General features: G+C 34.2%; 1 protein-coding gene across 1 annotated transcript; it reads right to left on the reverse strand.

Moving 5' to 3' along the window:
- Positions 1–437: 437 nt before the first annotated feature.
- LOC140157833 (uncharacterized) lies at positions 438–12,640 on the reverse strand. Its single transcript, XM_072181081.1, has 6 exons — positions 12,401–12,640; positions 7,561–7,734; positions 5,960–6,139; positions 3,989–4,174; positions 3,424–3,504; positions 438–1,162 (listed from the first exon to the last, which is right to left on the reverse strand). Exons 1-6 carry the CDS (start codon positions 12,638–12,640, stop codon positions 812–814), a joined length of 1,212 nt encoding a protein of 403 aa, XP_072037182.1. The 3' UTR covers positions 438–811.
- Positions 12,641–15,771: the final 3,131 nt, after the last annotated feature.

Consider the following 15,771-nt stretch of genomic DNA (forward strand, 5'->3'; position numbering starts at 1 on the left):
TGTAAGGTATCCAGGAAAATGCCTGGGTATATTTGAAAGTGAATCTGAAAAATTAGTGCGACAGTGACAGCCATGTATGGCTGTAGCAGTGACGAAAGATTGTGGATATCAGTACGATTAGCTATGATTTGCCACTAATTTTGGCTATGAAATACCGCGTGAAATAAAGCAAGAATGTTTGTTTATTATCAAACAATCGGATTGACTGTAAGATTGGTGTAACTTTTTGAAATAAAGAGTTATTAAAATATGACACTTTGGACAGTAAATACGATTTAGTATGGTTTTAGATATACTTTGTACCCAGCGAAAAATATCATAGAACAATAGCGTTTTGTTCCGTGTAAATATAGTCTCGCGGCGCATCTGTTTATTCTTCTTTATCAGTCGTTTTTTTTAAACCTTGCTGGTCATGCTACCGCTTGACTCTAATGGGTAGCAAGAAAGTTTATTGTAGTGAAAAGCAGATTTCATGAATGAACAAAGTTCTTCTTTAACCCAATATTTGTGGAAGAAGGGCCCAACTCCATGGAGATGGGCCTTTCTTCCATGAAAACCATGATTAAGTGTACATGGAAGACTATTATTAGAGAGTGGATTTTGCCTCATCTTTCACACACAAGGAAGAACAGTCTAACTCGTTTTTGTAAAAAAAATGGAGTTGGGGCCTTCTTCCACTTAGGTATTCAATTGATTCTACCCGTAGAATCAATTGACTCTACATTCAGAATCATCGACGCCACATCTCTGGTAACGACTCATAATTCCACAAGTTAAGCCTGTTAAATCGTGTTCAGTGGTGTTTGGTTTATCACAAAAAGTGAAACTCTGCTTTCATTAACAAATGATCTGACGGGAACACTATATTTGGATTACTGTGAAACTGTTCAATCTTGCTCTCATCAATCATTTCCAATACACCATCGCATTGAATACGATCCGATCCGTACCAGAAATAGTCCAGAGTTGCAATGAACATTTCCTTGCCATAATTTTCTGGCTCAGTTCTGTAACTTTTGGGCCGCAATTTTTCCGTCTGGGCACTATCGTCCATCTTTGCCTGTTTTGTTGGTGGAATTGGACTCTTTTCGGCATCTCGTGCAGAAGGAAAGACGTTTAGCGCCTGGTAATCTTCGTGGCAAGTAAAAGGTGCCTCAAAGCCCTGAAGATGACAAAACAAACAAACAAACAGACATACAAATTAAATTCACCGTTCGCATCGTATTTCATAAAATACAAAAGCTACTTTAAAGCAAGCTTTAATATTTTCCATAATACTTTCTTTAGTAAATTCGTGTATTAATAACACAAAGCAAAGCTGGTATAATCTTGCAAATTGATTTTTTAAGGGGGTACTACACCCATTGATTTTTTTTTGCATTTTTTTGCATTTTGTGAAGAAATTACAAAACAAAATTGGACAAAGTGGTATGCAAAATGAAGGGCAAATCTTCTCGTTTTATTGGTGGCATCGGTATCAATGTAGCTTACATGCTTTTAAAGGTAGAAGCCAAAAGGTGGTAAGTCACTCGTTTTTTAAATTCACTTCATTTTGGAAAGCTTACTATCAAAGGATTTCGTTAAAATTTTGGATATGTGTTGCTAACACATTAGGGAAATAAAGTTGATATGTAAAATGGGAATAAGTGGTTCCTGATTTCTTTTATGACTTCATGAACTTGGTGCTCCACAACTATCAAAAAGGAGCTGGTTAAAATGCTTCTATTTTCAATGTTGAGCTATATTTTGTATTTTTAACTTGCGACATTATTTCACTGAAACTTAATTAAGCCATAGGTAACAGGTTACCACAACCATACTACAGCAATGTTGAAAAAAAAATTGTATTTCTTGTCACCTATACCACCATATTGGGTAGTTTTCCGTAAGCTTAACTTTTGTGATTTTGGTAACTATTTTATATTTATTTGTGAAATCCATCTCAACTAGGCATTCTAAATTGTACTCACCATTTACATCCCAAGGTATATTAGTATATCCACCTTGCACTTCTCGATATATATCCAGTTAAAGACAGAATATCAAAATTATGCCTCATTATGATATCACAGACGGCACATGTGTATTCAAAATTGATGCTTAAATTTGACCTGAACCAATTGACCTATAACCTGACATACGGTGACCTAATAGCCTTTTCTTCTCCTAACAACACATTATAGTATTAAATTGACTAATGACTATGCATCCATTGTGTAAGTGTTTATTTAATTTATTCAGTGTTATATTTTGCATGCACCACTAGATTTTCTATAGAGAGTATAACAAAGGATTTAATGTATTCTATTCATGTACTCTACTTGAACATGTTGAATAGAATAAATTATGGTTTGTTATGAAACACACATCTGAGTTACTAGGATACAGTAAACAAAAAATATATAGGGCTAAAATGACTTACTAAAATGGTTTAAAAGCACTTTGTATGTAGATATATTTTATAAGTTCAGGACATGAGGTGATGAACATATTTATGTACTTCATAAATTTGCAAGAAAAAAAAGAAGAGGGGTACTGATGAAAATCAGGGTATTATTCCCCCTTAAAGATTTTAATCATGTCGGGTCCTATATATGCATGATATGATAATAACGACGAGACTTGGACACCAACGGCTTTGGAGAGGATGAGAGTCACTGTGCATGATTTTTCATATTGCTGACAGAATCTTTAACATTATCTTTCCGACGCGACATCCAGCTAAATTTTGCTTGATCTTAATACTGATTTAATTAAGGGAAGGGGTATGAACGTTTGGACAGTATTTATTGTGGGACATTAGAGCACATCAGACATATCGAATTGCATTCTGAATACGAAGAATGTCCTTCTGATATCAAATGATTTTTTGAAATTCGCAATGTAATACACATTTTATGGCAAATCATTAAAATTGATATTTTGATATTTAACAGTACTCGAAGTAAACTTTATAAATCTGATGATTTATATTTGAAGTGAGTGTAGGTGGGACGAAAAGCCGACGATCAATTGAAAATTTTGACCTTTCGTATTGAAGATATGGATTTTTTTCCCCAAAACACCAACAAAAATTAGGTCTTTTGGGGAACAAAATCCACATCTTCAATATGAAAAGTCAAAAATGTCAATTGATCGTCGGCTTTTCGTCCCAGCTACATACACTTTAAGAATATATCATTAAATTTATAAAATTTACTTCCAGGATTGTTATATCTCAAAAATGTGAAAAATATCAAATTTTATTAATTTGTCATAAAATTTGTATTATATCGTGAATTTCATAAAATGAAAATTATTTGATATCAGAAAGACATTCTTCGTATTCAGAATGCAATTCGATATGCCTGATGTGCTCTCATGTCCCACAAAAATACTGTCGAAACGCTCAAAACGCTCATTCCAGTTCCCTTAATGACTTACAGCAACTTCCTTGTAGGCACTTTTCAGATGTTTCGACTCGTGTGAAAATAATTCTGGAATCTGATCCACAAGGCAAGGCTTCTGTGACGAAAGAAAATACAATGCGTCTCAAAACATATATTTTTGAAAATAATCTCATACAAGTTGAAATTAGCTTATATATTTCCTTTTCGTGGCATAATCTATGTAGCTTTTATTAAGTCTTGCTAGTACCCTTGCTATAGTACCCCCCCCCCCCCTTTCTTAGATGAGAGAGCCCAGACGCACGAACCCGGCGGGAGAAGCGGGGACAGGGGCCAAAATGGGGGTAATATAAAAACATCAGATACCAAAATTCACCTTCATTTTGAGCTAAATCGATAATGTCCCACACAGTAAACATGCTCGTCTCTCCCTTAAGTTTAATGCTGCTACTGCCCCCCCCCCCCACACACACGCTCATTATCACCAAAACCCCATTGGCACAAACACCCCACACCCCATTCCTGCACCCCTCACACACGCCCCCCCCACAAACACATACTCCCCACCCCCACCCTGCGAACACACACAGTACACGGTATACCTTCTTATCACTATTCTGGTACTCCACTCTACGTCGGAAAAAATCTTTGTCTTCATCAGTAAGACAGCCATTCTGCATCAATTGGTATCCAGGAAAGTGAGGTTCTTGATTCATATCGCCACACATGATATGAGGTTGATCTGCACCTCCTGCGAACTCAACTATGTATCTCATTGCCGAAGACAGCTAGACATGAAAAAGGACAATCGATTGAATTATCAGTCAAGTATATAAAAATATAATATAAAAATAATATTTTTTTTATTTTGTAACATTATAAAATTAGGCTACGGTCTACAGAGTTAATTGGGCTTTGGCCTTTTTTGCCCTGTTTCCCCATATAATTACTTGTTTTAATTTTACAGGAACGACTTGGAAAAAAATATGCGAACGAGAAACTTTTTTGGTAGACAAAACTTAAACTTCAATCCGTTATCAAAATATTAAGTTAAAGTTAATTGTATATTGAAATCGTTAAAATAGATCTACAAGCCGTATTCGACCATTCAATATCATGATCACGATAATGGGGCCAAGTTTGCAAACATGTGGGGGGGGGGTCATGGGGTAACTTTCCCGGAGTAACTTTCCCCTTTGCACACACACACTTTCTTTCGACATTATCACAACCAACGCACTGAATGGTCTATTGTTCTATTGTGTCCGATTTGAGCGCTGACATATTGGAAAATGTTGCCAATCAATATTCATGAGAGTGTACATTCAACGTCCAATTTTCGAAATTGGGTGACTTGTGCTTTGCAGGTGTAAAATACATCTGACTGGGCGTTTTAAATACGTAACGCATAAAGGCATTGCCATCATCGAATGGCTGCCTATAGTGCTGTTAGTGTTAGGCCTATGTGTGTGTGTGGGGGGGCTGTGTTTAGTTTCTATAATAATTATTATAAAAGGCCTAAATTTATTTGTCATCCATTTCTTTTCCTTTCTCTGTACTTGCTAAAGTATCACTCCCTCTTCTTATCTCCCTTTACTTCTCCATCCCCTCTTACGTTTTGTCCCCTCTCATTCCTATCATTTTCCTTACCTTTCTATTTATTTACGTCTATTTATTTATTTCTCTTTATTTTTTCCTCTTTCTCTCTTCCTCCAGTCCCCTCTCATTCTTCATATCCCTCCTCCACCCTCATCCCTCCCAAGACCTCTCACAGAAGAGCTGCCCCTTCAGTACGCCACTGATTATGATATTCCCTTCTTAAAATAAAATAAAATAAAATCTCAATTTGTAAAACAACTTTTATATAGGCCTATACCGGTATACTTATTATATGTTACATGTATACGTAGCTCCCGGGACGTAGCTATTTAATACCATTATTGTACTATTGACATGCAGACGCATGGCAGCCTTGATGCGTAATCATTCAGCAAGCGCATTCAATTTATTTAAATGAAGCACCTAATGTCAGTGGGGTGACAACGAAATATGCATTAGCGGCTAATGTGTGCCTTTTGTGCTTACGGCTACTCAATCACACCCTTGGGTTTATGTATAACAATAGGTACTTTTCGTTCCATTAAGCGCTTTCACGCGACTTTCATTTGATCACTTATTGACAGTAGCCTGCTAGGTAAAGCGTTAACACACTGTCGGGTCAGCTTACTGATTTAATGGCGGAAGCCCTCTGTCCCAAACAAAAGGTACCTTTCGATGAATAGCTTGTCAGATTTCAAATCGGCACAAGGTTTCAATGCGTTACGTAATCTATTTCCTCTCCATCTTATAATAGCTCCATGATCACAACTACTAGTCTACTTTGATAGCCACTTTTGAAAATCAACTCATCTCACAATGATTATATAAGTTCAGAACGAGAACCACTTCCATCTGAAAACCGCGATGTCCCCAAAACAAAACAAAACAGAGCAGTCACTGGGGATGGTTTTTTTTTAATGGAAGGGTATATAGCTGGGGTGAATTATTTATTATTAAGCAGTCTACAAAATTACCTGCAGTGTTGATAAATCTATAGATTTGTACCAATCAAATATAAGATGAAATGTTCCAATGTTTAGAAATTTGCCAGTTTTTCTACAACGTAGTCTGCAAAACACCATCGGCATTATAAATTCTTTATGTGCTGCTGGCAATGATGCGTCGGCGTCAAAATCTGTGTAAGAGGCCAATTCCTGTAGAGAGATTTCAAAATTAATCATTAAAAATGGACGAAAATGCCAAGTTAAAAGAAACAAATATCGCATATTTTGCTTTAAAAATGTTATGACGAGTCGGAAGGGAGCATGACCTAACGGTATTGGCAATCAAATATTGAGAAAAATAAAGCTGACACACAAGAGAAATGGTGTTGGTTGATAGGCCTATATAAAGAAGATTTAGACCCTGCTGCAAGCATGGCAATGTTAAATGTGTGTCGTTTCCGTCACTTGTGTAAGATTTTCTCGGCACAGTAAAACACCCAAAACGTTCCTTTTGAAATAGTATTGGCCTTAACTTAACTCTCTCCACGCGGGTGTCGACTGCAGACGACAAGTTTTCAACAAAAAAAAATCAAAATTCAGAAATGTAAATTTTCATGACCATATTTTGAATCAGCATGAAAAATGTATTAAAATGAGTACAAACAAGCCTAGTATTGATTCAGTAGTTCTTAAGATAGTTCTTGATATTTTGATAAAATATGTCAAAACTTGACGCCATTGAAGCGCATGGCTAGCACGCAGAGCATTAAGAACCGCAAAACCCATGGAAATACAAATGTGATTATTGGCTTCCTTTACTCATTTCCTTTTAGTTAAATGGCTCAAACTGACAAAATTTGGCTCCTGCCAAGAAAGTGTAATACTTTCTTTTTTACTGGTGTACAGGAATGGAATCTGCTTCCAATTGATGTAAAAAATTCCAAAACTCATTTTTAAAAGGGGGTTAAAAGCAACTTTTTATCTTAATTTGAATCTATTTTATCATAATTATGCAGTTTTATCATATGCAGTTGTCTCACCAATCGCCAGCGAAGTGTTGCGTGTAATCCGATTATCACTATGCCAACTGGATCACGCTTTTGAGTTCTGTACCACGATCGAAATGATCGCAACACAAAGTCTATGGAATTGGCATGTACTATTTTCCAAAAGATGCGTGATCCAGTTGCAGGAGTTTTGTAACCACTTCGCTGGCGAATAATTTTTATGTAAATAATGTTTTATTCTATTAAGGACCCCGATGGAAATAAGCACTTTTTAGGACTTTCTGGGGCTATTGTATGGAATTGTATGTTCTTTTATAAATATGTTGTGTGAGTAATTTTTTGCAATTTTTTTTATATCTGTTCTGGTGTATTGTATGTTGAATTTGCCAAATAAAATCTATCTATCTGCAGCCATCCCACGCGCCAAAATAGCGTTCGTTTTAAAAGCGCTTGAATATATTTACAAGCTGATATTCTGTGAAAAGTTTAAATACTATTACACACATGAATTGTAAGGCTATTTTTTATGAAATTTTATATTCTGTACTTTCATCGTGTTCATAAATTATAGATTTACAATTTGTACAGAAAAAACAGCTACGAGTGAAAAAACATTATTGGTACCTTTTCAACTATTTTGAAAGCATCGGTAAGTTCTTCTTTCTTTACTTCAAATCGGCTTGTCTTAACAAATATAGCTACTCCGATTGCTCTCGAAGGCGATATGCTGTAGAGTCCCTGATATCCACGGTTATTTAACATAGGTTCCAAGTGAGTCCTGTGAAATTCTTCACCGACCTGTAAAAAGTAGGGGACATGTGAATGTTAACACTTAGGGAGAAATTGAAAAACAGTTTAAGAAGTGAAAAGAGGAGAAATAACATCTGACCGACAGTAAACAACGCATATTTCGCCAATTTATGCCGTATAAGTACTGCGCACAAAACTATCCATACACTTACAACAAATAGAGTAGTCAATAGATGGTTCTGCGTATTTTGATACCTCGTTCGGCATAATGCGACTTCTTATACCAATTTGAATGAAAAAGAGAGCATTTCAAAAGTGACAACAATTTACGTGGGCTTTTCTCTCGAAATACACTAATTAGTGAACACGACGAGTGATATCTGTTGAGCTATAATGAACCCGTTACAATAGCTGGTAGGAATCACCCTGAAGGAGGAAATATTGAAATGCTTTCTTTTAATTTTCTATTCAAAGAGGTAAACTTCGGGAAATAAAGTCACATCGTGCCGAATGAGGTATCAAAATCAACCCAGCAAACACAAAACGTTTTCGACATCATTCGCAAAAGGTTATAAAAAGTTGTCAGAAAACGTTTAAATGTCGGTTTATATAAAGGGTATATTAAGAGTATAAAACGTTTCATAACCTTAAAAAACATTTTTTGATAATCTACTGCTCAGCAAACAAAAAATGTTTTACAGAAAAGGTTTAAATGTCGGGTTATATAAAGGGTATAAAAACGTTTTAATAACATTCCAAAAACATTCTTGAAAACTTGATACAAAACATTCTAAACAGAATGTTATTTTGAGGTTGACAAAATATTTTGCGAAAAATATATTAAAAGGTTTTGAAAAAAAAACCCATTTTAAGAACAATTTTCTGTGTTTGCTGGGGTCAAATATTTTAACATAATGTTACTTAAGTATTGACACAATATTTGACAAAAATGTTTGCAAAAATAGTTTACAATAACATTTTTTGAAAACATTTAAAAATATTGTTGTAGTGTGTTTTCATACAAAACGTTTTAAAACGTTATCATGACCTTTATATAACCCGACATTTTAATGTTATTAAAACGTTTTTACCTAAAATAAAGGCCAAAAATATAACTTATTTAAAATGTTTTTAAAACGTTTTTGTGTTTGCTGGGAAAATTCAGTATACATGTACTACAACTATTATGTTGATTACTTTATTTGGTAGTTTAGATTTTGTGTAGGCCTACTTTTTCGGTGAGAGATCTGAACAAACTCATTTGGTGAGGTGCCCCAACAAATCAGGTTCATTTATTTGATGAGAAGCCCATGGAAATGAGGTCATTCAGTGAGACCTGGAAAATGTTGCGACTATATTATAAACAGTGCCGAAATGTTTTAGAAAATATAGTCATCTAAAATCGAATCAGAACGTAAAAATCATAACTTTTTTGAGATTCCTGTCTTTCTGTAAATTGTCACACCTACCAACAGAAAAAATTAGTATTCTTAGTCCTGGTAACTAGGAATTTGGAATCCTATCATAAGTTTTTTGCGGGTTTTTTTGGACGTAAGTTATATTGAGGTTTTTTTGGAAGTTATATATACCTTTTTTTGAGTACGATACTCGACAGAATTCGTAAAGATGTAGCGTCCAGAAAACTAGTTAATACCCAGCAAATACAAAAATGTTCTTGAAAGGTTCATTACGTTTTAACATTGTGATATAAAGATCTTGAATACGTTTTTAAAACGTTATTGTATAAAAATATTTTGGGCAAACATGTTTGCAAAATATTTTGTCAATTTTGCATCACGTTTTCAAAAACGTTTTATAAATGTAATTAAAACGTTTTAGATCATTTATATAAACACTTTCTGTAAAACGTTGTGTATTAAATTTGCTGGGTACGTGTAAAGTACATGTATTTCGGGCTTGAGTTTTAAATAATTAACCCGATAATTAATCAGGCCTCCAGAAAATTTTCTGCTGTCTGGGAACTTAATGACAAGTGCTGGAAATTTTCTGTGAAATAACTGAAATAGGCCTATGTGCGCGTAGCGGACATCACGAGCACGAAGTCCTAACTAATGTTAATTCAATGCATTGAAATCGAATTGAATTGAAATGAATTTTGGGCGATTTTCATTTCAATGCATTGGAATTGAATTGGAATTGAAATGAGTGGGCCTGGGCATGAATTGAATTGGATTGGAATTGAAATCATCGTGAGCAATGAAGAATTGAATTGGATTGGAATTGAAATCATGTTGAGTGATGAAGAATGAAGTGGAATTGAAATGAAATTCAGCTTTGATTTCAATTCAGCATTTCAATTCACAAGCAGATATCTAGATCATTCCACCTGTAAAAAGTGCCCTTCCCGGTTCTGAATTCTGATACACTTCCAGGTCTATTCACACAAGAGACACACATTAAAAATTTAGCACCAATAGCTGATGATATTATGAGACACCCCCCCAACTTGCCAAAGATCTCAAACTTTTGGCACTACATACATTTAATCATAAAGCCCATATTTTTCTCAAGCTCTTAATTTTTATGTTCAAAAGTCATTGTACATTTGAACAAATTGTGAGAAAACCATTAAAGAAAATGCTTATACAGGGTGATTTAAAATGAACTGTACCCAACTTAACCCATTTTTTATATATATTCGCGGAGATTGTACATATCAAAAACTATCATAGAAGTGTTCTGTAGTAGAAATTTTGAATTTTGATAATAAGTGGTTTTAGTCAGAAGATATCGTATTTTCAATTTATCATCCTATTTTTAGACCAACACATTCTAAGTTTATCCGTGTTCTCTACCGCAGTAACAAAATTGGTGTGTTTTATAAAAATGTACTTTTCTTCAAAACCATTTGAGGAAAAGACATTATTTTTCACCAATATTAGGAAACATACTATCCTGTTACAGCTTACAAACACAAATTATTAAAATGTCGGGAAGTATTTCATTTTTATTTTTGAATTTGGGTACAGTTCATTTTAAATCACCCTGTATATTTGACAGCTTTTTTCACACTTTTTCAAAAGTACAAGGATTCTGGGTGTAAAATCTTAGGAGGAGCAGGAGACAAGTAGGCCTAGGAGCTATCTAATAGTATCAAAACCTTGATTTTTGACATCTTTGAGGTCAGTGTGGGGACAGGGTCCCATTATCGATCGTACCCCACACCTTAAGTTTAGAAAATAATGTGCATTGTAGACAAGAACTTAAGACAAATATTAGGAAGTCAGTCACCTAAGAACTAAGAAGTTACAAAGTTTCATAAAAAAGGACCCAGAGGTCAAGGATCACTCGCATTGTTTGAATGTGAAAAGTGAGTTAACATAACAATAAAGTATCTTCTGTTGAAATGCTTTTGTAACAATTAAGTAGTGCACTTGATTTTGACTTTGTGTTGCTGACTCAAGTGTTATAAAATTGGTAGTGAAATTTAAAACATGCACTGGAAAAACAGTGTCTAGATATTAAACACCATTCTAGACACCATCTTGTCCTCGATTTGTAAACATATGTAAATGCTAAACATGTTTAGTAATTTGATGCCTTGTGTTTAGATATTAAACACTTGATGTTTTGAAGTTTGACATTTGTGTTTAGACTTTAGATTTTACATGTGTTTACAAATCGAGGACAAAAAAATCTCTAGACACAGTTTTTGCAGTGTGCCTTTGGTCAATTAACACAAACTGCATTTCTGTATTGGAATTGGAATTGAATTGGAATTGAAATGAATGCTAAGAATTGAATTGAAATTGATTAGCTGTTGATTTCACTGCATTGGATTGGAATTGAAATGAAATGATTTTGAAATTGAAAAAATGAATTGGAATCGAATTGAATTAATTCTAAAGCAAGGTGGATTGAATTGGAATTGAACAGTAATACTCCAGGTGTAGAAAGAATTGAATTTGAATAGAATTGAAATCAATTTTCTGGAGTGAAATAACAATAGTCCTAACGGCCGGGGTCCAGGGCCCTTAAGCGGGCCCTGGAAGCTCTCAGGGTTTAGATGCTCTCTCGTGCAATCTGAGCCTTATTTTGGAACAGTTTTCTATAAAAATTTACATCCTTTTTCACAAAAAAACACAACTTAAAATTTCAAAGTATTACTGTAAAAACTCACAAATTTCCAACAATGTTGTCATTTTTTTTTTGTCGTAAGTCATAGTACATATAGTATATGATTGATACCGGGTATAATCACATCCAGGGCTCAACAGATTATTGGATGTCGGATGTCGGTAAAAAAATGCAAAAAAAAATTTTTGATTTATTTTTTAACATTTTTTTAGAAGTATTCTGCAACTTTGAAGAACCACTGGACCTATTCTGAAGGGCTAGGATTATTCACAGATAATTTGAAAAAAAATGGAAAAAATTACGAAAAAATTACAGTTTGTTATCCTTACTTTTATATGCAAACCATTAACTTGTGTACTGTTTACCTCTTCATTATAAATGCATGGAAAACCAATACATCTATAATGTGTGACAGATGAAGAAATATACATTAGTTAATGGTTTGCATAATTATACAGGATAACAAAGTGTAATTTTTTTCTGATTTTTTTAAAAATTAACCGTGAATGATCCTGAAATTTCATAATAGGTCCAGCGGTTCTCCAAGGTCGCCGAAAACTTAGGGGAAAAAATTTTTGGAGGCCTGTAATTAATTAACGTGGCAAATGCGGCATACCTCTTGTAGACACACTATATCTGCATCATGATGATCCAACTCACGCATGAGCTGTGGAAAACGTTGAAATTCCTTGAAATATTCCCGAGGACAATACGGAAAACATTGTTCTGGTGTATACCCGTCAGCCAAAATGTTGTAATTTACCACCGTGAAACTCTCCTGATGCGGCTCTCCTGAGTTTGACACATTCGTTAACCATTTACGTTGCAGGGGAATGGTGCGGTCAATATGATCCATGTTTAGTCGAGCGCTAGTACTATAAGCTTATTTTTAAGCTAGTCCTATGTAGGCCTACAGTGCATAACTAGCGTTTACTCTAGCGTATAAACAAGTTCCGGTATTAATGATCAACTTCAGAGTCCATCCGTAATTTTGGTCAGGGGTCAGGGCCACATCGCCAATACAAAATAGTATTGATACATGTACGATATACCATTAGCTACCATTATGAATGTACATTTAATACAGCAGTACTCGCCATACGCCAAGTGTTTCGAGAATGCTGCTAAAATAAGACAAATTTTAATGCTAATTTATTGCATATTCTAGGGAAGCGTGGTTACCTTTTTGAAATCGCCGAGTGGGAGGGTTTTCAATGAAATATTTTTGTGTTAAAACTGAAGCATCGTATGTTTAAAAGAATAAATATTAACTGCACATCATATATAACGATTCGTGATACCCAATCGTGCTAAAATTTATGTGGTTTAGGAGGCAGAGAATTTTATTTCAATTTTATATACGCCAAAATATTTTTTGAATTTAGTCAAAATTAACACTGAAAATTGTATGTAAATTTTACGTAGGTCCCGTCTAAAGATTACTGTTTCGTCTTTATGGGAATCTTTTAATATCTGAAAGAAACTTTCGTTAAAATGGATGCAAGCTGTTCTTCAAGTTCAAGGGGATCAGGAAAAGAATTGTTTTTACTATCTGCGATGTCAAGTTTAGAGGATAGATGATAAACAAATACAAATTCCATCCGACGGAATCCTACATATCTTTTGACTTTTGGCTGTGTAACATGCTATCGCAGATAGTGCAAGCTATTCTTTTTCTGAAACCTAGGCGAACAATTTGCCTCAACTTTTACGAAAGTTACATTTATGTGATCCGTGGGGCCTGGCGCATAATTTGACATGTTTGAAAGTGTTTAACAATAAAATTATTTTTTTACCCCACGATCCAATTGTGGGGCTTTTGAGGGTCAGGGTTTCAAATATTGCTTGGCAGACAACATTATGCGAGTTCAGCATTCCCAAATTAACAAAAAATAAGCAGAGCGAGGTGAAGTTGGCTCGAGATTAGAGATTAGACATTCGCAATTGAATAATTCTATACGTTGAATATAAAGTTTTTGAAATTCCTTATTTTTATGAATTTCGACATTAAAACAACTTATGTGTATAGTTCAAGTCTTCTACAGTTTTTTGACACTTTTTTTGGACATTGGAAAATTTTTGCCAAAATATTCAAAATTTTGGATCTTAGTTATTTGGCCAAATTTCGACCTAAAATCAAACTCTTGTGTATAGTATAAGTCTTCTACAATCTTTTGACCCCATTTTTGGACATCCGAAAAATTTTTGCCAAAATATTCAAAATTTTGGATCTTCGTTATTCGGCCAAATTTCGGCCTAAAATCAAACTCTTGTGTATAGTTTAAGTCTTCTACAATCTTTTGACACCATTTTTAGACATCCGAAAAATTTGGCCAAAAATGTCAAAATTTTGTATCTTCGTTATCTGACCAAATTTCGACCTAAAAACAACTGTTATGTATAGTTTAAGTCTTAAGTCTTTTGACACTATTTTTGGACATCCGGAAATTTTGGTCAAAATACTCAAAATTTTGTATCTTCGTTATCTGGCCAAATTTCGACCTAAAACAATTGTCATGTATAGTTCAAGTCTTCTACAAATTTTTGACACTATTTTTGGACATCGGAAATTTTTTGCCAAAATATTCAAAATTTTGGATCTTCGTTATTTGGCCAAATTTCGACCTAAAATCAAACTCTGGTGTATAGTTTAAGTCTTCTACAATCTTTTGACACCATTTTTGGACATCCGAAAAATTTGGTCAAAAATTTCAAAATTTTGTGTCTTCGTTATCTGACCAAATTTCGACCTAAACACAACTGTCATGCATAGTTTTAGTCTTCTTAAGTCTTTTGACACCATTTTTGGACATCCGAAAATTTTGGCCAAAATACTCAAAATTTTGTATCTTCGTTATCTGGCCAAATTTCGACCTAAAAACAATTGTCATGTATAGTTCAAGTCTTCTACAAATTTTTGACACTATTTTTGGACATCGGAAAATTTTTGCCAAAATATTCAAAATTTTGGATCTTCGTTATTAGGCCAAATTTCGGCCTAAAATCAAACTCTTGTGTATAGTTTAAGTCTTCTACAATCTTTTGACCCCATTTTTGGACATCCGAAAAATTTGGCCAAAAATGTCAACATTTTGTATCTTCGTTATCTGACCAAATTTCGACCTAAAAACAACTGTTATGTATAGTTTAAGTCTTCTTAAGTCTTTTGACACCATTTTTGGACATCCGAAAATGTTGGCCAAAAATGTCAAAATTTTGTATCTTCGTTATCTGACCACATTTCGACCTAAAAAGCAACTGTTATGTATACTTTAAGTCTTCTTGAGTCTTTTGACACCATTTTTGGACATCCTAAAATGTTAACCAAAAAATCTCAATTTTTAGACATTCGTTATTTCGCAGAATTTCGATCTCAAAACCACCTTTCTACACAGATCACGTGTCCTGGAGTAACATGACACCATTTTTGACCTTCCCGAAAATTTTTGACCCAAAAATTGCATTTTTAGACATTCCAGATTAGAAATTAGACATTCGTGATTTCCAAAAATTGTCATATAAAAAACACTTTTCTACATCGATCAAGTGCCATGGAGTCATCTGACACCACTTTTTGACATCAAAAAATTTTTGACCCAAAAATTGCAGTTTTTAGACATTCGAGATTAGAAATTACACATTCGTTATTCCGCAGAATTTCGATCTAAAATCCACTTTTCTACACCGAGCACGTGTCATGAAGTCATTTGACATCATTTTTAGACATTCGACACCACTTTAGACATTCCAAAAATTTTGACCAAAAAATCTCAATTTTTAGACATTCGTTATTTCGCAGAATTTCGATCTCAAAACCACCTTTCTACACAGATCACGTGTCCTGGAGTAACATGACATCATTTTTGACCTTCCCGAAAATTTTTGACCCAAAAATTGCATTTTAGACATTCCAGATTAGAAATTAGACATTGGTGATTTCTAAAAATTGTCATATAAAAACCACTTTTCTACACCGTTCAAGTGCCA

The sequence above is a fragment of the Amphiura filiformis genome, chromosome 7 (assembly GCF_039555335.1).
Source record: "Amphiura filiformis chromosome 7, Afil_fr2py, whole genome shotgun sequence".
Lineage (NCBI taxonomy): Eukaryota > Metazoa > Echinodermata > Ophiuroidea > Amphilepidida > Amphiuridae > Amphiura > Amphiura filiformis.